The sequence below is a fragment of the Clarias gariepinus genome, chromosome 27, assembly GCF_024256425.1.
Source record: "Clarias gariepinus isolate MV-2021 ecotype Netherlands chromosome 27, CGAR_prim_01v2, whole genome shotgun sequence".
NCBI lineage: Eukaryota > Metazoa > Chordata > Actinopteri > Siluriformes > Clariidae > Clarias > Clarias gariepinus.
This window is the reverse complement of record NC_071126.1, coordinates 8,988,376-9,015,154: the sequence shown is the minus strand read 5'-3', so window position 1 is coordinate 9,015,154 and position 26,779 is coordinate 8,988,376. Positions and strand designations below refer to the sequence as shown.

Sequence of the window (26,779 nt, the reverse complement as noted above, 5' to 3'; positions counted from 1 at the left end):
CTTAATTAAACTAAAGTATAAGAACTTTTGAATCATCAAGGTGCTTCTGAATGGCTCATGCTTTATATTTCAAGTCCAATTGTTGTTAAAAGGAGGCAGATGGACATCAGGTAAGCAGTCGCAGATTTAAGATCTTCTTGAGCCTTGTGCCCTTTCCCTTCCTAATACAATCCAGAAGAAGGGTAATGAATTGGATTTTGCAGGTGTCTATTTAACCCCTACTGATAATGAATGTATATTTGCTTTGTAGAGCAAACATCGTTTTGGTTGATGTGAGCTGGTATTTTGCTGACAAATAATGAATCCTAATGCCAAGAATTCATTAAACAATATTGACCTCCTTAACTGACCTTTGTCTCAGTAGATTTAAATTCGTTTTAATAATCAGTTAAAAAGATCAGTGTCTGTATAGGGCGCATTCTTAACCGGTCACAATATGGTTTAAAGAGTTAATGAGGTTTTTATTAACTTAATTCACTTCAATCCGGCCGGAAAAAACAAAAAACAAAAAAAAACTTAATTCACTTCAATCACTAGACTAGGGGACTCACCCTGCCATATATTGCCTTAAAGCTATAAAGATATCACCTTAGGTATTCAACAATATGCTTGATGGGAGAATCTGAATCTAATGGTGCAAAATTATTTGTTTTACTTACACTTCAGAAAAAAACACAAAAACTTTTTTTTCTTTACTATCAAACATTAAATCTGAATAAATGTTTTCTGTTTTAGATCAATAAATATTAACATATTTTTTGCATTTGTTTAATGTCAGAATAAAGCAAGGAAGAATTTTATGGAATTTCTTTTTTTACTTTCATCAGTCAAAAATTTACCTACACGTCCTTAGTATTTTGTAGGATCGCCCCAAAACTGTTTCACTTGGGCCAAATGTTTTATGTATCCTTCCACATGCTTCTCTTGACAGAACGGATGTAACTGGGTCAGGTTTTTAGGCCTTCTTGCTTGCACTTGCCTTTTCAGTGCCACCCACAAATTTTCTATGGGATTAAGATCAGGGTTTTGTGATGGCCACTCCAATTCTTGACTTTATTGTATTTAAGCCACTTTGTAACTAATTTGGAGGTATGCCCGGGTTTATTGTCCATTTGGAAGATCCATTTACGCCCAGGCATTAATTTCCTGGTTGATGTCTTCAGATGTTCCTTCATTTTATCCACATAATTTTCTTTTCTCATGATGCCATCTATTTTGCACCAGTCTCTTCTGCAGCAAAGCAGCCCCACAACATTATACTACCACCCCCATACCTTACAGTTGGGATTGTGTTCTGGTGTTTTACAGGATTCGTTTTACTGTGGATAATAACACTGTCCTACCAGTTTCAGCCAGCATCTTCACAAGGTGTTTTGCTGTTATTCTATGGCTGATTTGCACATTTCGGACCAAAAAACGTTCTCTCTGGGACTCAGAATCCGTCTCCTTCCTGAGCGGTATGATGGTTGTACATTTCCATGTTTTTTATATTTGCGTATTATTGTCTGAATAAATGAACATGGGATCTTCAGGCACCTGGAAATTGCACCTAAGGATGAGCCACACTTGAGGTTCACAATTCTTTTCCTGATGTCTTGATTGATTTCTCTTGATTTTTCCCATAATGTCAAAGAAAGAGGCTCTGTGTTTGAGGTGTGCCTTTATATAAGTGAATATTATGTGCCTTTAAATTTAAAATACAGTACATTATATGCCATGTCATTGTCATTTAGAATTTACTACCAAGCTTTTATACCATATCATCAGACCTCAGACAGCACACCTGCCTTTAGCTGTTTCTCTTTTTAAACCAGGACACAAGGATTGAAACTGACATTTGTTTTTATCAGCCTGAGACAGTGCATGGCTTAGAGGGTTATCATGTTCAGTTGTTCATTACTGTCTGATCTGTCTAGCTTCATTCAGGATTCTGGGTAGTTCTGCTGCCAATAAACATCCATCCTGTTTTATAGTGCATCTGTCAGTCATGCTTTCTACATGTGCGCACAAATTTAAAAGACAAGTAGAGAACAATATAATGGGGTTCAATCATTTGTGTGTGTGTGTGTGTGTGTGTGTGTGTGTGTGTGTGTGCGTGCGTGCGTGTCTTTGTGTGCGTATGCATGTGATATTCTCAAAAAGCACTTCCCTGTTGTTCTCATCAAACTCATTAACAATTATAAGGTCTCACACAAACCATCACAGTATTACTGCTCTTGATGTGTAAATTACCCATTTTCAAATGCTAATTATTAATGAAACCTTACAACAGAGGTAGACTATGTTTAATGGTAATCTGAACCTTTGTTTGGTACAAGATCCTTTGTCTTTCTCAAATTTGAACTTGCTTGGATTTGAGTTTATTCAAAGCAAATTGTATATTTATACTGTAATGTTTACTGGAAAGAATGAGAATATTTGGTTGGTTGGTTGGTTGATTGTTGACAAGGTTTCAAAGTTTCATTCAACTAGATGTATGGTAGTGGTGTAGTGATTAGCAGTGGTGTAGTGATGTATGGCAGTGGTGTAGTGATTAGGTGTAGTGATTGCCTCATGCCTCAAGGGTTCGATTCCTGCTCAGGCCTGTGAGTGTGAAGTTTGCATGTTCTTCTTGTGTGTGTGTGGTGGGTTTCCTTTTCCGGTTTCCTCCCACAGTCCAAAGACATGCATATAAGCTTAATTAGCGTTCCCAAATTGCCTGTAGTATGTGTGGCCTCTGATTGGTTGGCACTCTGTCCATGGTGTACCCCGCCTTGTGCCCAAAGTCTCCTGGGATAGGCTCCAGGCCCCTGAGACCTTGTACAGGATAAAGGGTAAAGAAGATGAATGAATGGGTGGCACATTTTGATTTTGAGATTCGTATTTTAATCCTGTAAAAGTATCTCATATGTCTAGACACTTCCATGAGACTGCTTATTAAATGCATCTTAGAATGAATGAAATGTGTTTTTATTAATAAATAATTTTGTGGTTATTTAAGATAAGCATGGTTTATTTATGGTCTGTTCATTTTTTATTTATCAGAAATTAAAAAGAACCCAGAAACACCTAAATTCAGACTTCCATACATACAGTACAGCTGCTTTCCAGGTGCTGATTCAGGGAGTATTATAATGATGTGTAATATCCCAGACACTTTTAATAAGGTAAATCTGCCCTATTAGGTATTGCCATAAATCAAACACATTCCCAGACTTGTTACTGCTTGTCAGAGCCACTTAAGTGCAGAGGATTTTATGAAATTAACTGTTGACGATAGAGGTTACAGAGCAATGGTAATGTGAGCCAAACTCATTCAGACTCATACATCCTACTTGAACCTGCAGGGGTTCATTGGTTTGCAATGAAAGCAATGAATTTGCTCATTAGTGTTGCTGAAAGAGCAGAGCAGTAAAACTCCAGTGTGAGCTCTGGTGCAATACTGAGCTCTTATTGCTTCATCAGTCTAGAAATTAGATCACAGGAAGCAAACAGCAGGTCAGAGTCATAATAAATCACTTTTTAAAAGTGATTTTAACCATTAGGTTTCTGTTACAGCATGATAGAGAAAACCAACGAAAAATGTAAGGTATGGTAATGGAGACAAAAAAAATATGCCACTTAAAATGCTTTTGTTCAGAATAATGAACAAAAGCTTGTGGGAGCCAAATTTCTTTATGAAAAATGAAATGAAATCAAAAACCTGGTACAAAAATATCCCAGATTACAGAACTACTATGTATTAAAAACAACTAAGAATATTGTCTCACTCATTCCTCCACACATAATATTTACTGTAAATGCTGCATCCACAAAGCCTCCAGCTCCATAAATGACCCCTATAATAGACCATCTGGAAAAAGTTATTAGAGCATCCAGGCTGCTACTACAGAGCAAGTAATAAAAAGTAACAGCTTTTTCACCATGTACACAGCCTCCTTGACATGCCCTGCCCCTTTACACATACCTCCACTGAACAGAAGAAGCACAAGCCCCCAACATTATAATGACCACTAGTGTCACTAGAATTTATTGTATATTCTGGAACACATTTCTCAATCACAGGGTTGTTAACTCAGACTCTTTAAAAACTCTTATGATGAGTGCATGTTTTTGAGCACATCAGGTGAGCAGCTCCATCAACTCCGTGCACATTAGGGTGGCAAAGGCAGAGTAATTTTGTAAGGGCCTGACAGTAGCAGGGCTCAAACCCACGATCCTCCAACCCTCAGCTTCAACAACCTAAGCCATTACTGCTCCTGCGTTCAGTTTGGACAATTGCAATTTGGAGTGTACAGTTCTATATACGTACATCAACTACTTCTCCTGCAATGACTTCTGTAAAAAGTGCGTACCTTACTGTTATCCATACTGTTCTTCCTATTAATTGTTACATTTGTTATTGTACAGAAACTATAGTTAGAGTTACTATTTACTACTGTACAGAAACTATAGTTATTATGCATTTGGAATTGCACAGAAACTATAGGTTTGCACATTTCAATACTGATATCACAGTCACCTACAATATGTTTTTATTTTATTATTACACACATACAGTATTTGTAATCATTATTGTAACTATTTTGTTGTTAGGGTGTCCTCATCAAGTAAGGGGAGGTCACAGCATGACAGCTTTTGATCTCAGTCTGTCCTTTCACTGTCCACTGTCCATCATACCATTCTCACGATTCATCCTTTTTTTTTGCCAGTAGGTCCCGCTTTGCCTTGTGTTAGTTTGCCCAAGGGTTCGCAAACTCCCAACCCTCCAATCAGCAACCCCAGGCCATGGATTTTAAAGACCAATATTTCATATATCTATAAACGGATGACAATTAAATTGTGCCTGCTTTGACCTATTCACAATTCTTCTTCCATGTTTTATTCTGAAATAGAGTCTTGAGGATGTATGCTATGCCTTTCATAAAGTATGCATCAATGTAAAAAATCATTATTTGTTTACCAAATTTTATTCCGTTTTTTTTTTTTTTTTAGTGATTTAATCAACTCATCTGAAATACTCAACAAAAATGGCAGGACTGAGACAAACCCTAACAATGTTAAATTACTTAAATTTGCCTGCTGGCAGCTTAACAGCAACAGACCTCAGAGTGGCATGTAGCCTGCAGCATTCTGATGTGCCCATAAATATTCCTCTGCTCATCGCTATCGCTGCCTGAAGAGAATTTTATAGGCTATGAGCATAATCAACCATTATTTGCTAGCCTGCTACCAAATGGGACAAATTCAGTACAGAGATCTGAAGGATCACATTTTGTATCTGTTTATTGTATTCGGTATACACAATGAAGAAAAAGTATTTGTTATATGCTGAACATTTATTTTATTCATTAGAAAAGTGGATGTCGATCACAGACATTCACTATCTAAGCAACTCATAATTTTAAATGATATGGGTCTTATATTAAACCTAATAGAGCGACTTAGATTACAGTTTTAAGATTTTAAAATAGATTATCAGATCTAAGGATTAAGAGACATTTAATCCAAACATTATGGATTAATTAACAGTTTTAACATATCATGCTAATGATTGTGTATCAACAGGATTAATTTGAGTACATCAATCACTATTATTAGCTATGGTGTATATTATTAAAAACAATTAATTTTACATTCATATAGGGCTGTCATGATAGTAAGGCTAAACCAAAAAATATTATAGAACGAAACAAAACAGTCTCACAGCCCCAGGATTCTGGGTTTAAACTTGAGCTCAGGTTACTGTCTGTGCATGTTCTCTGCCCTTTCCTTGTGGGTTTTCTTTTGGTTCCCTGGAGGCAAAGTACACATGATAAAATTAACCCTATGCGTGTTTAAGTGTATGAATGTGTGTGAGCATTGTGTCATTCTATCATAGGTGTATTCCTATATTGCACACAGTGCTTCAGAGCCACTTCAACATTCTGCATCTTGCAGAATAAAATGATGTTATATTATATATCAAACAAACATATAACACGATCCAGCCCCTGATCAATGAAGGTAGCATTAGGCAGCATCATCATCAACTTTTATGTCATACTGTGACATTACATTAGGCAGTGTCATCAAATTTTATGTCATGCAGTGACTGTGTCACATGCGTTCCTCGCCGATGGTGCATACGTTAGGCAGAAGTAGGGGCTGCCAAAGGAAGATGAGGAGCAGCAGTAAGCTGACCACACACTCAATTCACTGGTAATGGTAGCATGTCAGCTTCAGGATATATATGATTTTCCTCTACCTTTGACACCTGCAGTACGTTACCCATGTGATCAATCTGCTTTTCCTTTGGTGGAGTTGGTTTAGAACCAAGTGACTGGCTAACATCACCAAGATATGAGTCAATTGTTATTTTGTTTGGCTAGTGTTAGTGCTGGTTTGGTTTATTCCATCATTTTGTTCACTTTTGTAAAAGCGTTAAATGTCATTTTTGTGTAATAACCTACTTTAGACATCAAACTGAGCAACATATCAGTAAAACTCGCCACTGAATCTTTTGTGCAAAGTTTTATAGACACTTTGATAAAGTTTGCTCAGCGGTAAATATTAGTAAAAAGCTATAAGAATGCTTAACTGTCATTTGTAGCCCAACCCTTAACTGTCATTCGCCTTAACAACTACACCCAGTTACTTATCATCAAATGACTTATAAAGCTGGCATGCTGGCTTATTTGTTAGGACTGTTGCCTTGCACCTCCCAAATTGGTGGCTCGAATCTCACTTCCAGTCTGCGTGCAGTGAGTCGGAGTTTGCCTTGTCTTCCAGTGGTTACCCTACAATTCAAGAACTTGAGATTAAAAGAGTTGGTTAATACACAATCATTAGCATGATATGTTGAAACTATTAATTAATACATAATGTTTGGATTAAATGTCTTTTAATCCTTAGATCTGAAAATCTATCTCAAAATTTTCACAGTGTATTATAAGTCGCTGTATTGGGTGTAATATAAGACCCATATCATTTAAAATTATGAGTTGCATAGACAGGGAATGTCTGTAATTGTCATCCACTTTTCTGATGAATTAAGATAAATGTTCAGCATATAGAAAATAAACTATCTTTAGTGTGAATACCGTAAAGGCCCCTGCGACCCTATATAGAAGATGAATGAATATTACCCATCTTGTATAATACAGTAATGTTGTAACAACAAACTACCGCCATCAGGCTGTACTAACACCAGCCTCCGATAGAGGGCAGATTTGTACCATCTGTTCAGGCCGAACCCGAGATCTTGTACTGATTGAACTGGGTCAGCGTGATGACGCAAGAGACCGGCGCAATAATGGTACAGTATTTTGTTTACTTACCAATGTCACCTCCTTTTCTAGAGATGTAGGAGGGGCTAAAAATCCTTTCGATTAAAATGTATTGTGTGAATTCAAGGCCATAGTTTGTAATTAGACAGGTTAAAACACTATACTGAACGTTAACATATTATGTGTATATTGATATTACTTTTATTACTATTAAAGGGGAGGTTTTAACAGCTGGCCGCCACGTTCCCTGGGGCGTGGCTTACTGACAGTGCTGCACGCTGCTGCGGTCTTTATCATTACTCCGGTTAAACATGGAGAGCTCTCCGTTCCGCTAGCATCCGACTGATGGTGACTTTATACACCCTGCCTGCGGATACCTGAATTTCACCTTAAGGTAACTTCTACCCTTAGTTTGAGTGTTGCCATAGGAAGCGTGTTTCTGTTAGAAAGTTAGCTTTTTCGGCTTGTCCCTCGTTAGCAGCACTGATGTCTTCCTTAACACAGAACCGGCTGGGACCGGTTTAGATAGCCGCCTAGAGGGGGATACCCGGCTAGTACGTGTTGTTTTCTGGTCTCTCTTACACTCTCACACATACACACGTTCAATGTAACGTTACCTCAACATCTTTGTATTATGGATGCCTTTGTTTAAAATATCAGCGTTGTATTATTATTTTCTTAGATATTACCATTTATGTTTAACCAGCTTAGCTTATTTCAGTGCTAAATGGCTAACATTACTCTCCGAGCTCTGCAGTGTTATTGAGCTCCTCGGTGTGAGGGTCTGGTCTGATTCATTCTGTAATATAACTTTACACTAAATCTTATAGGATAACCCAGATCAGACTTAATGCCACACCGCGGAGTTTGTTACCATGGTTACTTTAAGCTGAAATGAACAGAGTGAGCGTTCGCGTGCAAAGGTTAGACTGTATTTCCTTCATATCGAGCTCAGTCTTGTTTTGTTTTCATTTTCAGGTGTTTCTTTCTGTCTTCTTCATTTAATTACTTTTACAACCAGCCATGGACTGTATTCAAGTAACTCTTACTGTTAGAGGAACAACATCATTTGGTAAGTGTGACATGCTATATATATATACTTGTCTTTGTGTGTGTGTGTGTGTATATGTGTGTGTGTAATATAAGTGTGACAAAACCAGTTATTAGGTTTCCTGGGTAGTTAGTTTTTCACATAGGGTCAAGTTGGTTTGGAAGGCTTTTTTCTATTAGTAAATAAAATCATTATTTAAAAGAAATATTTTTGTGTAATACTTGACAAATATGCTCAAAACAAAGTCAGAAAGATGCAAATTATTTTTTCATAACACTATATTGTGTGTATGTGTGTGTATATATATATACACGTTTGTGTTTGCTCAGTTTGCACTGGGCAAAAGTCATTTCTTTGCTTGATTATAAAGACGTAATGCTAAAGTTTTATCACTACCTATTTATAAGTTGGACAAATCAATGGCTCTGAAACACTGGATTTGGATTAGATCTGTGATCCGAATGTACCTTTTGGGGGGGTGAATAGATCTATCTAAGAGGGTAAGTTGGGCTAAGAATAATCCTTAAAAACCGCATGAATGGTACAAAAGCCTGGGTTAGGGTTAGCAGAACACAGCCTTGCGGTCGGTGTCTGCTGACAGGTGTGTTTAACACTCACCCAAAATAGTGATGATGTGCCATCTTGTGTGCTCGCTATAAGCAAGATGAAGGATGTGGAAAAACACGATGCCTGTCAGGTGGCAGGCGGATGACGGACAGCCTTAGATCCCTTGCAGTGGAATCTGGCTGGCTGAAGAACGTTCTCAGTTACTGATAGGATGCAAGTGTCAAGCTTATTTTATATTTGGTATGAGAGCTTCGTACCATGCATAAGCACGATTGCATTCCCCTGCCGGTCATCTTTCACATACATAACTAATTTTGTTCCAGACCCGAATACATTTGCATATCTACATGTTTTCATGCAGTGTAGATATGCAAATAGATTTGCAGCGAGGGCATGCAACTAGTTGGTTTGTGATTTGTAAATAGACCTGCATCAAGTACACACCATTTGTTTACATTTTCGCACTAGTGTTAAAAAGCCCACATGTTAAAATTAACCTAAGCCCGTACGTACTGTATGTTGAAGTTGACCTTCGTACTATGCCTGTTATTGATGTTTTGGAAACGATGTCAAGAACGAACCTCTTGCCTTGTTAGATGAAAGATATAATTTTGTGACTGTTTAAAAAGGACAGTAAAATGTATTTATGACATTTAGCAGATGCCCTTATCCAGACTTGCTTAGGGGACCAAGAGTCGCAACTTAGTGGTGGGGTTGAATCTGCGACCTTCTTATCAATAGTCCAACACCTTAACCAATGAGCTACCCCTGCCCCAAATAGCTGACGTTGTATTCTAAATTCGGTGGTTTGGTACAATTAGCATTCACATTTAATGTAAACCATCCCAAAATACACATGAACTAGACTAAGGGTGCTTTCACATTAGGCACTCTGGCTTGGATCCGATTTCACTTCGGTACATGTGTATATTGTGACAACTCCAGGGAAGTAGGGAGGGGGCGGCAATCATACATGGGCACTGTATGAAGCAATCACTGCTAATTTAGGAGTATCCTAAAGACCACCATGTTGACCTTTAGTATATGGGCACACTTTATTAATCCATTCCCAGGCACTGAGGATCTAGGTCGCTGAAGTGAAAGCGCCGTCAGACCATCATTGGTACTCGGGGCTTTGTTATCAGCCCATAGTATTGAAACTGGAAGAAAGTGTGATAAGAGTTGGCTCAATCAATAGATGAAATATTTTCAGGCAGTGAAGTAATAATGGTCCTTTTTTTTAGTTGTGTTATAACGTACATAATTTAATTTGACCTTGTAAGTGCTGTGTGAGCCTGAATAGTAGTCAAGTGTCTCAGATTAGAAGCTGTGTGTTTATGTTCACAGGAGATTACAGTAGAATGCAGAGTGGAAGACATTGTAAACTAAGCAAAAAAAAGGTTATTGAGTCTAGATAATGAACTAACAATGCATTTGAGCCCAAGAGTTTTATGTCATCTACATTATACTTAAAGTGAAAACTGAACACTGTGAAACTGAACAAAATGTCGGTTAGAAGATGTGCTATGGTAATGTCACAGAGCATTGTATTTAACAGGAAAAAACCTAATAAGTAAGAGAACAATCTAACTGTTTGAGTTACAGTAGAGGCTCGGCTAGTTTAGGTAGCGATCTATAAGATGAGCATATTAGTGTGAAAGATGATCGGTGGCACCAGTATCAGTAGTCAAACAGCGTTGTTAGTAAAACTAGTAACTAAAAGTGAAAGTGGACCAACATGTTGAAAAAAGATGTTTAAATTAATAATGGGTTAATACTTACTAATAGCAATAGTTTGTTTAATTGAAGACAATGTTAGCAACAATAATCAATATAAGGTGAATTCAGGAGGTTTTTATTTATTTATTTATTTATTTATTTATTTATTTTGTATGTGCATCAGGTGAAGTTATCGCAGTAGTTGGAAGCTGTGAGACTCTCGGCAGTTGGTGTCACCAGAAGGCACTACCTCTACAGCCCGCAGAGGAGGATGGGTATGTGTGCAGTGATTTTCATGCAGCCATCTACTTTTTTTGCATAATAATGATCAGATACCATTTTTACCATGCCACCATATGTCTTTTTCTAGCAATCTCTGGAAAAGGACTGTAACAGTTCCAAAGGGAGTACCAACCAGCTATCGCTACTTTAAAGGGTTCTTCCTGGAGTCGAAGGTGAGAGCTTTTCTAAACCACATTTGAATATTTAAGTACTCCTTACTAGACCTTTTAGATTCCTTAAAATATTAATCATTAAAATCTTTACAAAGTATTTTTTTTTTTTACTTGAGTAGTATGTTTCCAGCAAAATATGCTGCTGATTTATACAATATATGACCATACTTGTAGTCTATAAATAGGTTTTTCTTGTTGTTTAAAATAGTTTTTTCCTCCTAACATTGAGGCAGTTGGGTCTTTCTTGCGTGACTGCTTAACTGTTTTTTTAATCAGCAAATGTTTAATAAAAAAAAAAAAAAAAAACTTTCTTTCTTTCTCTTTCAATGTACGTCAGTCTTGGTGGGAGAAGTGGTGGTGCCAGATTCTCCTCATACGTATTTACTTTTGGGGAGCTGATGATTTGCTCTTTATAATTTGCTTTAAAATAGGGCAGCATGGTTGATGACAAATCAGAATTAAAACACTTTAATTGATATGATAAATAGTTATTTGCTTGAACGCATGTGATTTTTTTGAACTATTTGACAGCTCTTATCAAATACAAAATATATGAAATACAAAGAACTCTAACAACATTCCATGCAGCAACTACACTACCAGACAAAAGTTTGGATACAGCTTCTAATTCCATGGTCTCATGGCCATGGTCTGACTTAGTGTCTTTCTACATTGTAAAACAATGTTGAAGGCACCCAAAATATGACTTTGAACAGTTAAGATAAAATTACGGCTTTTGTAAAGCCTTTGTAACAGCCCTAATCTGAGTTTTGGTCTTGCTTTCCTGGGTAGGTCTTCATCAGAGTCAGTTTTATCACATGGTGCTTGATGGGTTTTGCAAATGCACTTGACAATATAACTTTTCCAGAGCGGTCTTCAACAGCAACAGTCAGTTGTAGTTGCAATCAGTTGTTGCTGGTACTCAAGTACATAATTCCATGTGTTATTTCATAGTTTTGAAATCTCCAGTACATTGTTCTAAAATGTAAAAAATAAATTACTTCACAAAAAACATTGAACTAGGAGGTGCGTCCAAACCTTTGACCGATACCATATGTAAGCATTGGTTTTTAATAGGTAGTACCACTAAGCATGTGCATACACTGAATTCTGTTTTTTTTTTCCTTTTTTTTTTTTTAAAGTGTAAATATTGATAATTATGCATGATTAATTATGTAGTTCTGTTACTGAATAATGCAGGGTCTGGATTGTTTCAATTTAGATTATATATAATTTTTTCAACCCCATTACATAATGAATGACTAACAGTAAGGTTAGTAATGCTATCATACTGTACAAATGTTTTTTCCCCTTTCTAAGGTATATCTTATGCTTATTTGTAGTCAGTATTAAAGCTACAGAATGTAAGATTTGAGAACTTTAACCCCTCTAGTAGAATAATAATATTTTAAGCCACTTGGTGAAGAGTTTTTTTTCCTAGCATGGATTCTGCTGCATGATTATCCACTTGTTCTGCAGTGCTTTAGCACCATGGTCCAACTGTGTTATTTCTACATGATCAGTATACTGCACAAATCTAGTAGTAGAAGGTCAGTTAGCAGGAGAACACTTGTGCAGTAGCTCTGAAAAGCAAGGCCATGTGTAAAAGAGTTATGATCCCTTATAGGGATGTCCATCTGGTGTATTAAGGTGCATATCAGACTCAATACAGATGTGTTATGTCACACCGGAAATTTGAAAATGTGCCTTAGCCATACGTTTTTCATAGAGTATTGGTTGTGACATACTTTGACTTCAAAACCTTGTGTGGGAATTCACAGAAGTTCATGAACCTGGTGTTGCAGAGTAATCCCGATTCAGTAATGCTTTTTATTTTAATTTTAACCAAGAAATCATACACACTGTAGCTTTAAATGTTAGAATTGTTTAAAATAACCGATTGTTGCAGTCAGAACAATTTTATTTTTCAGACTGGTAAGTATAATAGTGTGCAGAATGTTTCAGTAAGGCAGAAATCTTATTCATATGTCAAAGCAGTTCTGTAGCCTTGTAATGCCAATGTATTTCTTTTGATTAATGAATCCACTTTTCAGATGTCAACCAACTGTGACTGGGTGGCTGAGAGAGTGGTGACTATACCAGCTCCAATTATTTGTTTTAGGCCTTGTTCACACGGGCGTTAAAATCGAGCGTTTTTTTTTTTTGCGTTTGTAGCGTCCGGTAAGCGCGGATCAAGCGGCGAGTGTTTTCTACACATAGGAGTCAATGAGAGTGTTCACACGGGCTTTGGTGACGTGCGTTTGTCCGGCTGCACGTTTATACGGCATTAAAAAAACGTTGCATGCAGCTTTTTCTTGGCGTTCAAAACCCAACGAACGCAAGAAAACCGCTTCTAGTTCGTTTTCTGCGCGTTCATTTTACGCTTCGGAGGACCGGATATATCCCATGATCCTACATGCTATACATAGGGAAATGCGGAAAAGTGCAAAATAAAAAAAAATTCATTGTTAAAAAACTTACGCGGAGATTTTCATTTCTTTATAAACCACAAAAAAGACTTCCTTAAATCCGGCGTTGTGCAGTCAGAGAGTGAACCCGGTAGCGGCGGACTTTCATATCCAGTTCCCTGACACACTGCCCCCACAGGTTAACACACAAACTACAATTTGGGCTGCAGGCTGACGTTAGACAGAGACAAACGAACGCTGGTGTAGAAGTCAATCAAGCGTCACTACAAAATGCAACATAAACGTCTAGGACGTTCAGAGCACGTTCGTTTATCCAAAAACTTAACGTCCGTGTGAACAAGGCCTTAGAGTGTGACTTTGGTTGAGACCAAAGTCTGCTTTAATTGTAATTTTCCCGCAACAATCTTAACACCATTTTAAACATTGAAATTACAGAATGCAGGTGGTCCATGTCAAGTCATAGTCAATAATTGGGAGACCCATCTGCAGCCTCGGTCATTGATTTCCTCAGGTATATAAATTCAGAATAGTGCACGGTTTGGTTTGATTATTTGCAAGCCCCCTATCCTACTTCCCAATTTACTCTTACCACACATTGTCCTTGTTCAAATACATTACCATCTAGAATTCTTTTATTTAATAAGAGATAATAACACCTAAGTGAGGTTTTATTAGTAATAGTAGAATAAATGTTAAGGTGCACCATATTTTTTGTTGCTTGGTTTATAAGTTTCTTTATGTTTGCTTTCTGTTTTGTTTGTTTATAAAATATTCCCCCTAAGGTAGGCTCACACTGCACTTTTGTAAGGTTTATAAAGTTTATTGTTTTGTGCCATGTGGTGTTCTCCAGCACTTAATTACCCACACAGTGTAATTCCCTTAATTCTTCATTAACACACACTGCCATGGGGCTTTTTAAAAATGCTGTTAAGATCATTCTGTTTACAGAGGAAATTTTATTTACGTTTTTACTATTTAAACTTTAACAAACGTGTCATTCACTTACAGCACAAACTCTTAACATTATAACAATCTAAATTATATTTTATGGCAGGGTGCTAATATAAATTAGTCACCTAACATTATAAGAATTTAAATTATATTTTATGGCAGGGTGCTAATATAAAATAGTCGTCTACAAAAAATTTGAGGTGTTTCTAGTGCAGAACATTCAAGGTTTTCTCTGTAAGTACACAGATTTTTTTGGTCATTTAATCCAATAATTTTATTTTTGTATTTAAATTTAATAAATGCATACATCCAATCACAGAAATTCACAATTAAAATGTAAAGGTTTTTAGCATATAGTCTTGTTCTGCCCTGGAGATTCTTCTTTTGTAGATCTGCTGTTAAGGCAGATAGAAACAATACTAATGCTAGTTTTATCTTACAGAATCGGACCATGAAATTGATGACGGGCAGTTTGGATTCTGTAGTAAGTTGTAGTTAATTTGCCTACCCTAAGTTGCATGACTCTGTAAGGTTGTTCCAACTTGGTCCTAAAGTGAAGTGTTGTCATGCAGATAGTGTTGAATCAGTGGACTATGGCTGGTTGACATGTCAGACAGAGATCCGTTTACGTCTCCATTACTCTATTAAGCCACCAGTGTCCATTACTAAGAAGAAATTCAAGACATCTCGCTTTAGGTACTGTTTGTCACAGTTTGATTGTGTTTTTTTTGTTTGTTTGTTTGTTTGTTTGTTTTACTTTTATGGAAAAGTATGGAATTTCAAAAGTTTATTGTATTCTTTAGATTAAAATTGATGCTGGAGGGAGTTGAAGAGGAAGAAGATGAAGAGAGCCCTTCATCCTGGCATAAGATGACTACCACACTAGAGATTAGTATGATTAGTGACGGTGCCTATAAGTCCCGTCACTCCCAGCCGGAGTGTGGTTATGCCCTGGAGCCAACAAAGTGGACTGAGTACAGTATTCACACTATGGAACCTGATAACCTTGAGCTTGTGTTTGAGTTTTTTGAGGTAGGTATTTTTGAAGGTAGGCCTCTGATAAATCTTGGAGTTGTTATATATAAGTATATCTTTTTAGTTTTTATTCTAAGTTTGTCTTTTTAGATGACTTAAATATAGCTCAGAATGCAGTTTGACATTTTTAGGATGTCAGTTTTGGGAGGATTTTTTCCCTGTTTCCCCAAAATCTTCAGGGTGGGCCATTTATATGAATACACTTTAATAAAATGGGAATGGTTGGTGATATTAACTTCCTGTTTGGGGCACATTAGTATATGTGAGGGGGAAAACTTTTTAAGATGGGTGACCATGGTGGCCATTTTGAAGTCGGCCATTTTGGATCCAACTTTTGTTTTTGTGTTTTGTGAAATGTGCTAGCATTTCTCCTGCGGTGTTGCTATCAGTGTGTGAAGAGTGGAAGAAGAGGGTTGCGTTGACAATCCAACACAATGGGCAGCACATTGAACACATTTTATAACACGTTTTATAAGTGGTCAGAAACTTGTAAGTAACCCATGAAAGAATAAAGTTACGTTAAAACCAAAATTTTAAATTCCCAATAAGTTTGATGTGTCACATGACCCTTTTCCTATTGAAAAAACAAAAGTTGGCTCCAAAATGGCCGACTTCAAAATGGCCACCATGGTCACCACCCATCTTGAAAAGTTTTCCCCCTTACATATACTAATGTGCCACAAACGGGAAGTTAATATCACCAACCATTCCCTTTTTCATTAAGGTGTATCCATTTTTATGGCCCACCCTGTATGTTCACAGTGCCTGTTGAAGCACATGAGCTATTTACTTAAAACAAGGAGTGGTGGAATTGGTGCAGATATAGGGTGAGTCATTGTTCCCTGTGTTTATCTTTTAGGAGGACCTAAGTGAAAAAGTCGTTCAGAGCGATGTCCATCCAGGGCATGTTGGCACCGCCTGCCTCTTATCTTCTTCGTTTCTTGAAAGCGGCAAGGATAATGGAGTGGTTACCCTTCCAATCATGAGCAGGAATTCCAGGCAGACTTTAGGAAAAGTTCGAGGTACGCAATAAAAACATAATCATATCAACATCAGCATATTCGGCAGCAGTGCAATGCAGAGGAGAAATGTAATCTCATTGATTTTGACCTTGGGATGATTGCTAGTTCCAAAGTTTGGGTGTTCTGATAACTGCTGGGATTTTCATGCACAACAGTCTCAATTTGTTTACTCGTCCAGTGAGCATCAGTTATCTGCTATACCTAGTAATATAGTCATTGAGAGCAGATCTGTTCTCTACTTATGTAAATCATTGCCCTTTCTAGCATGCCTCAGCAGTTGTTTAGATGTATGTATAGATGAAGCTGTTTGCCAACAGCCTTGAGGAATATTGCCCTCTATTCAGAGATTATCGCTTCTGTTAGGGTGTTTTACTTAAACTATCTCCAAAATGTATTTGTACTTATATTCATATTGTTTACTGTGGTTTTGTCGTTCAGACACATTTACCTATGTCACCGTGTTAAAGTATTAACATGTAAAGTGTTTTTAAACAGAATATTGCCTGTTTAGACAAAGATAATTGACAGAAGGCTTTATAGTGTGTTGGGTATGTTATGTGATTTGCAGTGGACTACCTGGTTATTCGGCCTATCCCAGGGTTTGAGTGTGACATGAGCCAGTGCTACACTAAGTACTGGCGAAAAAGGGATGCTCTGGATGTGGGACACAGAGGAGCAGGGAGCACACATGCTGCCAAGTAAGCGGTCCAAAGAAAGACACAGTTTTTTTTATTGTTCATGTATACATTTCATAGCATGTATAAATAAATATATAATAACAAGGAAAAAGAGGCATATCTTACAGTTGCATTATGTGCTGTTCCAAAAACATTTTTTCTTCTAGAGCTCATTAAAAGGAAAATATGGGACAGTGTGGTTAAATGGAACAAATGTCCATCTTATTTCAGATTGCTTTTGTTAACCTCAAGTGTAATACAGTATTAGCATTTGGCAATTTTAAATCAATTCTAATGATAATTAATCAACATGTTTTGGTCACTCAGTTTGAATGTGTACATTTTATTGGAAAGATGTTGCTTTATATTTGCATTTCACAAACTTTACCTTGCTATATCCAGCTAATGAAATAGTTTCCAGTACATTAAATTCTAAACTGTTCTTATTATTTACATATTTTAACTTCATGTTAATTTCCATTGCAGACATCATAAGATCAGGGAAAACACAATTGCCTCATTTCTAAGTGCTGCTAAACATGTAAGGCAATATTATTAAATGCAAGATAACCTTACATTTATTAATTTAATTCATTAAAAATATTGAGTTGATTTTAATAATGATTTAACTGATTTAACTAATTTAGTGGTTTGCTGAGATAACTCAAAATCTCAATGTCTTCATTTTTAGGGTGCTGCCTATGTGGAGTTTGATGTCCATCTGTCCAAGGACTTGGTACCGATTGTGTACCATGATCTTACATGCTGTATTTCCACTAAAAAGGTGACTAATTTAGCTTTCTTGGAAGCATAACATCCCTGTAATCTAATCTCTGTTTATTGCTTTCACTAACAAAATGATGGCTGCCCTTCAACCCCATGTTTATCAGCATGTCAGACTGCTTGTTTCGCTAATGCCATGAACCATTACAAAGCCACTGATGATGCTCAACATGTCTTTCACAGAAAAATGACAAGAATTCCATGGTGTTGTTTGAAGTTCCTGTGAAAGATCTGACGTTTGACCAACTTCAGCTTCTTAAAGTAAATATTTACTTACAGCCGGATTTCATTGTCCAAAATATTCTCTTTATAAATGTCCTATTAAAATGATTTCTTCCATATCTTTTGCAGTTTCGGAATGACACAAGTGTGTATTACACTAAATGCTTTTTCTGTTTCTTATAGCTTGCTCACAGCACAGCTATGAAGGTGCATGATCACAAAGGTACATCTGATTATTAAGGCAAAAAATACCTCTGCATCTGAGTGTTAGAGAAAATGAGTGAGTGAGTGACTGAGTGAGTGATATGACAATATCAAACAATTTAAAAAAAGGCAATACAATAAAAGAGTATTTTTTTTTAAGGGTAAACAGAAAAAGCTTTAAATTCACTGATACATTGTATTCGCAACTTAACATTAGACAAGATAAAATGTTACTAGGGATGCCAGCAAAATGTTTTATTTGAAACAGTACTTTCAGGATTAAGATTAAGGGTCAAAAGTTCACAGTAAAATGTCTTTTGTTCGGTTGGTTTGTGCTTTTTAATACATTATAACAGTTTTTAACAGTATGTTATGATTCCCACTAATCTCCTCAAAACCTGAAATGGTTTTCTGTTTTTTTTTTTTTTTGAGAACTGGTTTTGGAGGATTAAATGTTTTATTGTGTTCTGTTTGTTTAAATGGAAATAAAAAACAGAGAAAAAACTCACATATCATAAATAATTCTGAATTTTTGCACTGAAGCATATTTTGTATTTGATTGTGATGCAGTGAGAGGGTTTGTGGTTAAGCTATGTGTACAGACATGCACATAATAATGTCTACGGAACTGGATAAATCGGGCTGTGTCAAATTGTTTACTGGGAAATGTTTCCTAAATTTATCAAGGGTTGCAGATTAATATTGTTAATTATGGTATTGTTTACATGGTTATAGCACCCACTACTATTGTGTACATAGTTTAGTTACAAGTACAAGTTCTCATTGTATGCATGTACACCTGTGCCACTGCTCACACATGGCACTCCTGATCCCACAAAAGCACAGTCCTGTTCGTATCTACTGTGCCTGACTATACCACTTTAACTTACAGTATTTGTACTTGACTCTGCAATACTTTTACCTTGTTCTTGCCAACCATGTAAGAAAAATCTCCAATTAGATGTGACTGATTTTGGCATTTTTACTAAGATTTACAGGATGAGGAGGAGTATATAGATGAACATCAGCCATTTCCGTCACTTTCTCAGGTATTCACTTAGACATGATTATGGTTTCTTCTTCGTACACTATCCTGCGTGAAACAATTTCATATTTCAAACTGTGTTCAATGTTTTACTGCAGATCTTTCAGACTGTTCCAGACAATGTAGGATTTAACATTGAGCTGAAGTGGATATCTCAGCTGAAGGTATATGTTGTTTAATGGTATTAATATGATTGAAAGTGTGATGCAACATGTCGTAGCATTTCATCATTCCCCTCTTCTGGTACTAGGATGGCACCTGGGATGGAAACTTGTCCACGTATTTTAACATGAACCAGTTCCTGGATGTCATCCTCACCTGTGTTCTCCAGAATGCTGGAAAGAGAAGGATTGTCTTCTCTTGTTTTGACCCTGATGTGTGTGCAATGTAAGAACATTTAGGTTATGTGTTAAAATGTGTGGTTTATTGTAGATCAAACTGAGGCAACCTTTTAAATATTTGATGAATAAATAAATAAATCAGGATCAAGGTAACATTTTTTGTCACATTTTTTTGTGATGTTTTAGGGTGCGGCGGAAACAAAACAAATATCCCATCCTCTTCCTGACTCAGGGTGTGTCAGAGGTTTACCCTCAGCTGATGGACATTCGTTGTCAGTCCACACACATAGCCATGAGCTTCGCTCAGAGTGAGAACATCTTGGTGAGTGTAGCTTGACATCCAGCCTGGGGATTGCAACACATTTGTAGATGCTTTGAAATTTGAGTGCTGGTTTGGTTCATTAGTGCCTAATATTCTCTGCATCTATTAATTAATAATCCCTGTGCAGTCAACTGCTGGGATGATTATATTTAAGATCTAAAGATTTAGGCATAATCAAATACACTGAAATGTAAGTAATTATTTTTCTTTATATGACATAAGTCATATTTTTTTTTCTCTACTATCACAGCAATTTTCAGACCAAAGCAATGTTCTGTTTTATTAATGCGTGGCACTTTATACCTTCTAACCATTTATTGTAGAAACATCCACAAGGCAATTTAGTTCCTGGTGAGGCCTGTTTTATATCAGCTTTTAAATATTTGTTCCCTAACCAGCCTCCTGTTTTCTTCCATTTTGAAATTATCAAGACAAAAACACTTTATTACATAGTAGTTACATTTAAAGCTGGTTTGTCTGCGAGATAAGCTAGTTCCTAAGCAGCTTGTCCTGTTACTGCATTCATAAATGATAACTTAAGTGTCTCCTCACAGAAAACCTAGCGATAACAAGAATGTGTTAATTTTTGTTACATAACAACACATTTTCATGACTATTTGTATTAGGGTTAGTTTAACTGGAGGATCCACCATGCTATTCCATTGTGAAAAAAGTGGTACTTTTAATAAACGTTTTAAAAAAGAAAACTATAATTAACATCAAATATTAAGTTGTTTTAGTTGTTTCTGTAAATATGTTTAAAGATGGTGACTGACATTAGCTAAGCTATAATTTGTGAACTATAATATTGTTTTGTTTTTGTGCACAGGGCATCAGCGCTCACACTGAGGAGCTCCTACGCAACATGGACTGCATTACAGAGGCCCAGTCTAAAGGCCTGGTGGTCTTCTGCTGGGGAGATGACAACAATAACCATGACAACAGGATAATGCTCAGGGAGAAAGGCATTGATGGCCTCATTTATGACAGGTTTTCAGATTTTTCTTAAAATCTTTTTGTGTCATTAAATAATCATTATTGTTTAAGGAACTGCAGCTCGCTGAGGTCACTGGTTACTGAGTTTGGAATATGCAGTGTTTGCCTTTTCTGCTTCACTTTCCTGTTTCGCTTATTGTGTCTGGAGACCACACTCATCATTAGTATATACACTACCAGTCAGACTTTTTGGAAACACCTTCTAATTCACGGGTTGTTGTTTATTTTTATTGTTTTCTACAATGTAAACCAATGCTGAAGAATTATAAAATATAAAATAATCACCTCTGAACAGATTTTGAGATAAATGTAGGCTCTAATCTGAGGCGCTGCTAACTGGGGATTTCTCATGCTGGTAACTCTCAATTACCATAGTTTAGTATACAAGTTCTCATTACATGCATGTACACCTGTGCCACTGCTCACACATGGCACTCCTGATTCCACAAAATCAGAGGTATGTCTTAATGGGATTGTTCTAATGAGGGCCAACTATGGAGGACCAAAAATAAATAAATAAAAGTGCAAAAAATATATATATATATATATAATTTTAAAACTGATTTGTAAATTTCTTGATCTCAATAATTTATGTGTTTCAAGTTTGCAAAAAAAGGGTGGGGGAAAGGGGAATATACTTTTTCACAGCACAATAATTTACGAATAAAAATCCTAAAACATAAAATCTAAAATATGACAGAAAATAAAATAGAATTAATAATAAAATGATTGCAGGCTTTTGCAATTAGATAATTGCAGAGGTCCATACTGCAGTTTCAGTTTTTATACAATTAATTGTGCATCACTACAATGGACTGTGGTTTCTTTTTACTTAATTACATGATTCCATATGTGTTATTTTATAGCCTCTATTTTGATGTTTTCAGTGTGACCTTCAGTAAAGAGTAAAGACAAATTATTGAATTAGAAGACATGTCTAAACGTTTAATTGGTACTGTATTTGCGTGTAAGGATCTGAGATAGCAGCTGACTACAGTATTTAAATAGTAATCACTGATACAGTATCTTGTGAAATCATTACATCACATGCAAGAAGTTTACTAATTATTCCTTTTCCAGGCTCCTTGCACATGTTTTTGTCATTGTTCCTTGATCACTTTATTCTCTCAAACTTTTAAAGCCTCTGTGCCATTATCTCTCTCCTTTCTTTCAGAATTTCTGAATTGTCGGTGCCATATATCAATGTTTCAACTACCTCTGATGCCAGTAATGTCTGCCGACGTCTTGGTTTTGTTTGGTTCAGTTTCTGGCCTCTTTGGATGCTGCCTGAAAAAAAAATGTTTATTGACACACACACCCATTGTTGCCATGATGTGGCATTTTCTGAAAATGATGTTTAAGGCAGTAGAAATAATAACTTGACAGATAGAAGCAGTCTAGTCTGAGTCTGATTTGTTTTTATGAACACTTAAGCCTACAATGAAATCCCTAGAGGTTATATTACATGGTCAGCTGCCTCTTGCATCATTTTGAGAAGTACTCTAACCATTTAGCTCATCTCATATGTGTTTTCCCAGTATTGTACAATTTATAGTACAGAAGCGTTGCGTTTGACTCATTCACAAGGGGTTTCAGTTGTCCCCTGGTTCAGTGCATGTGTTAACTCACTGGTTTTGTTGGGAATGAATGGCTGCTTTGCCTCCCAGTCTAGCATGGCATATGAACTTGCTTTGTAAAACTAAGCTGTCTTGTATGCTTATAGCTGATTATTGCTTTACTGTTGATACTGTTTGTTATGGTGTATCACCAGTGGTCAACCTATAATTAATTAAGAATTAACACAAAACGGCTGTATGGTTATCCAGAAATAGTCTACTTCAGGGTTGTGTGATGTAGCCCAACATGACGTGTCGTGTGTATTAATTTTAATGTCAGGTGACAAATTTAATTGACGTGAAGTTAAGCTCTAACACATTCCCAAATGCTGTAACAAATAAAATGACAACTGACTACCTCACAGCAATTCATGCACTACCCTGTGTTCCTTTTTTTGACACAGGTCTTATATAAACCTGACCTAAAGCTGCCTTCATAACCTATTGGAATGAAATATGAGTCAATAGGGTGTCATGTGAAAATAATCTATGCAGGGGTTGTGTCATGCTAAAGCTGAGTGTTGTCGCTACCCTCAAGTGAATTGTTATGATTGTAACCATACGGCCTGAGTGTTATCCTGCTTATACCACAGCAATGTTTCATTTATTACAACGTTTATATTTATTAACGAACGACCCATAAGACATGACTCATGTAACAGCTGCAATAAACGCCTATTCCTTCCTTTCTCGCTTAACAATAACGTTTTATTGAGAAACCAGAAAACTCCTCCGTCCTGAAGACTTTCTTACATTTTATGTTTTTTGATTTTGGCAGATGACATTATCCAGAGCAACTTGCATTTATCTCATTGCATATCTGAGCAGTTGAGGGTTAAGGGACTGGTTTAAGGGTTCTTCACGGTCGGACCTGTGACCGTCTGCTCCATAGTCCAAAATTTTAGACACTAATCTACCTCTGCCTTTAAAAATACAATTAAGTACCATAAATAATTATCAGCTCCACCACATCAGGGATTACACAATTATTATCATTGCTAAAAACTTTTTTTTTCTTTTTAAATCTGTTCATTAATAATATTAGATTATATGGAGCATTTTGTGTATGAGCTGTTTAGTATACTATGATAGTAGCAATAATATATAATTGTCCCTTGTTACAGATGCAAATACTGTCCAAGCCAAAATGTTATGCAAAAATAATGTGCAGCATCTGACGGATTAAAAAACTTAGCTGTGCTGTGGTATTGCTGTGCAGCTACAACTATAATAATAATAATAATAATGCTCATTTGTTATGAATATCTCAACCACTAAGTTATAGAACTATGTATGACATTTATACATACCATTTAAAAAAAATTATTAATAATAATAAACTACTGACCCTCATGATCTACATAGTTAATCGCACTGATTTGTATTATTTGTACTTTTTCCTTTTTGCCAGTGTAACTTGAAATAGTTTGCAGGTCTTCTGGAAGTGTGCATTGTGGTTTTTTTTTTGTTTGTTTTTTTCGTTTGTTTTTTAGCACAAACTTAAGTTACATACTATAAGACATGACATGTCAGGGTAGTGATGCAACAGCATTTTTGATATAGCCGTATTGTTTCTAGTTAAAACCTTTGTTTGATTGAAGCTTTTTCCTTTCTTTTATTCCCCAGAATCTGTGATGACAAGATTGAGCAGCCCAACATCTTTAAGGTAGAGGAGAAAGTGTCTATAAAAGAAGTTATCCCTGAGGAGACGTTGAAGAGTTGTGCCTGTTCAACGTACAGTATTTCCTGCTCAGCTGGGCCTTGCTCAGGTGAGGTTCGAGCAGGAAATGGAGAGTCAGACTCAGGGCTTAGCTCCTCTTAAAGTCCAATCCTTTATAGCACAGTAAAAACAAAAATCACACACACACTTGCACCTTCTCCCTGGATGGTTTTCACCGACCCAGTGTCTTTTGCCAAATGATAACTTATATAATGGAATATGCTTGATCACTAAATGAACAAATTGTGTAAATAGAATAGACTCCATATGCTTCAAATGTATACATGGGCATTCCTGAAGTAATTACTCAACGTGCTGTAAATGTAAGTGCTTATTACATGTTTCATATTAGCTCTGCCCTGTGTTTACTGTAGGCTAATACCATCATCACAGCAACAGTTGCCATAGTTAATGATTTTATTCTCTACAAGCTACTTCAATCCTGCCTGTATTTTTCAACATTGTTTACATGTATTACAACATGAGCCTGAATTCTGATCTGCAAAGTGTCACATGTTAAACTTTAAAGCTCACTAATACTCTTTGGCCGGCATATTGGCCTAAACTACAGTACAATATTGTGTTCCCAATATACTATGCATATACATCATATACAGTATAAATATCATCAAAAAGCTGGTATTTGAAACATAACTAAGTATATGTGAGGGGTTTTGAGTATAAATACATACTCTTAAAGAATGCCGAACATGTTGATAAACCATGTAACATGTACCTAGGCAGAAGTCTAGTCACAAAGCCGAACATATTTAGTCACACAAACGAAAAAGTAAACACTAGGCTGCAGTGCAGTCTGAAGTGTTTGAGAAAGCGCTGTGTACTGTGATTCTTACGCTTGTGAACATTGCCGCTGTAAATCTCTATCTGCTGAATGTTCGCATGACTTTGTCTGTGTTGGAAGCGTACTGTTTGTGGAGGGGCGTTAACATTTCTCCTATTTAGCAGGACAACGGGTCCATGCGCCATGTGTCTTAAAAATGCTTCACAGAGCTCAAAAAACTGAGCTCACTGACTGAATGCACTGGCTGATTTACTTTATTATCAGGACCATTTGCAGTTACTGCTGGAATAACTAAAATAAAATTATTTAAGAAAAGTTATTTGTCTGTGTTGTTTTTTTTGTGTGTTATAGCACTGTGTATTTTGAGTTCGTCAAGTGTGTTATGTTAGAGAGGACTGGATTTTTCATGGATCAATAAGTTTGTCTTAGCTCTCGTGTGTTTATGAAAGGACACCCACTAAAAAAAAAAAAAAAATTGCTTGCTTATTTCCGAAATTGTGCAAGCTTTCTTTCTTCTTCACATGATTTTAAGCCGCTACAGTAACAGTCAAAAGTTTGGGCACAAGTTTTGTACTTGTAGTTTCTTTTTACATTGTAAAACAAGGCTAAAGCCATCAAAATATGCAATAATCTACTCTGAACAGTTGATATTGAGATTGTGTCTACTATTCTGTAGATCCTTCCAAACGGCTCTAATCTGATCTGCTGTAACTTATAAAGTTTTGATCTCATTTTCCTAGGATTGTCTTTATGTGAGCCGGTTTCATCATGGTGCTTGATGGATTTTGCAGATGCACTTGACAATACTGTTCTTGCAAGAACTATTCCAGAGAGGCCGACCTTTGTGTCTTAAAATAATAAGTGACTTGTTGTTACTTAATTCCCTAATACTTTGTGTAATTTTAGATTTTATTTGAAAATCCAGTATTGTTCTAGAATGTAGAAAATAAATCCAAACTTGTGTCCAGTCTTTTGAGTGTAAATTTGAAAGGTACAATGTCAAAATATAACCTGCATTAGAATGCTGGTACCATTGCTAATTATATACACAAATGCGAACTGTTTTGCAATAAAAAAAAAAAAAAAAAAAATTAGCAATAACTAAAGATAATTTGCTTTAGAGCCTACATACTGAAAACTCCTAGGGTGTGGGTCGTTGTTGTTGTTGTTGTTTTTCAGTTATGACATTTCCTCAGGGAGTTTGTGCACAAAAGGAAACCCACCCGGCAACTCCTATTTATTTGTTGAGTCGTTCAGAGTAAAGGCTTTTTTTTTTTTTTTTTTGTGAAACCCTTTCCACCCTGGAACATAACAAGCTCCTTGTGTGTATGTGTGTGTGTGTGTGTGTGTGTTTGTGTGTAATAACCACTCTATTGTCCTCCCTTTTTGGTTTATTTTCCGTCTGGCAACACTTCCTAACATTAGAGACTTAATTTTTTGTGCTTTGTACGTCTGTGAGGCATTGTCTACTTGGTATGGTTTGTCTGAGATGAGTTGTGCTGTGAACAGTTCTGGCTTTGCTGAGCGAAAGTCTGGACATTGGGAAACTGTAGAGTGCCACCTGCTGTACAAATT

At 36.4% G+C, this 26,779-nt stretch overlaps 1 protein-coding gene across 6 annotated transcripts; it reads left to right on the top strand.

Moving 5' to 3' along the window:
- The first annotated feature begins 7,346 nt into the window (after positions 1-7,346).
- gpcpd1 (glycerophosphocholine phosphodiesterase 1) lies at positions 7,347-25,519 on the top strand. 6 transcript variants are annotated; one of them, XM_053488782.1, is made up of 22 exons: positions 7,347-7,641; positions 8,226-8,319; positions 10,769-10,859; positions 10,955-11,039; positions 13,094-13,129; positions 13,904-13,979; positions 14,862-14,903; positions 14,992-15,115; positions 15,223-15,451; positions 16,314-16,476; positions 17,045-17,174; positions 17,640-17,694; positions 17,845-17,937; positions 18,120-18,197; positions 18,342-18,381; positions 19,353-19,411; positions 19,506-19,571; positions 19,658-19,794; positions 19,935-20,070; positions 20,900-21,060; positions 22,241-22,293; positions 24,309-24,516. In XM_053488782.1, the coding sequence occupies exons 2-22, from the start codon at positions 8,271-8,273 to the stop codon at positions 24,350-24,352; spliced, it is 1,947 nt and encodes a 648-aa protein (XP_053344757.1). In that variant the 5' UTR covers positions 7,347-7,641; positions 8,226-8,270; the 3' UTR covers positions 24,353-24,516. The 6 variants fall into 6 exon arrangements, with proteins under 6 accessions (XP_053344757.1, XP_053344755.1, XP_053344756.1 ...); XM_053488780.1 differs by lacking the exon at positions 22,241-22,293 and having other exon boundaries at positions 7,348-7,641; positions 24,309-25,519; XM_053488781.1 differs by lacking the exons at positions 13,094-13,129; positions 22,241-22,293 and having other exon boundaries at positions 7,349-7,641; positions 24,309-25,519.
- Positions 25,520-26,779: the final 1,260 nt, after the last annotated feature.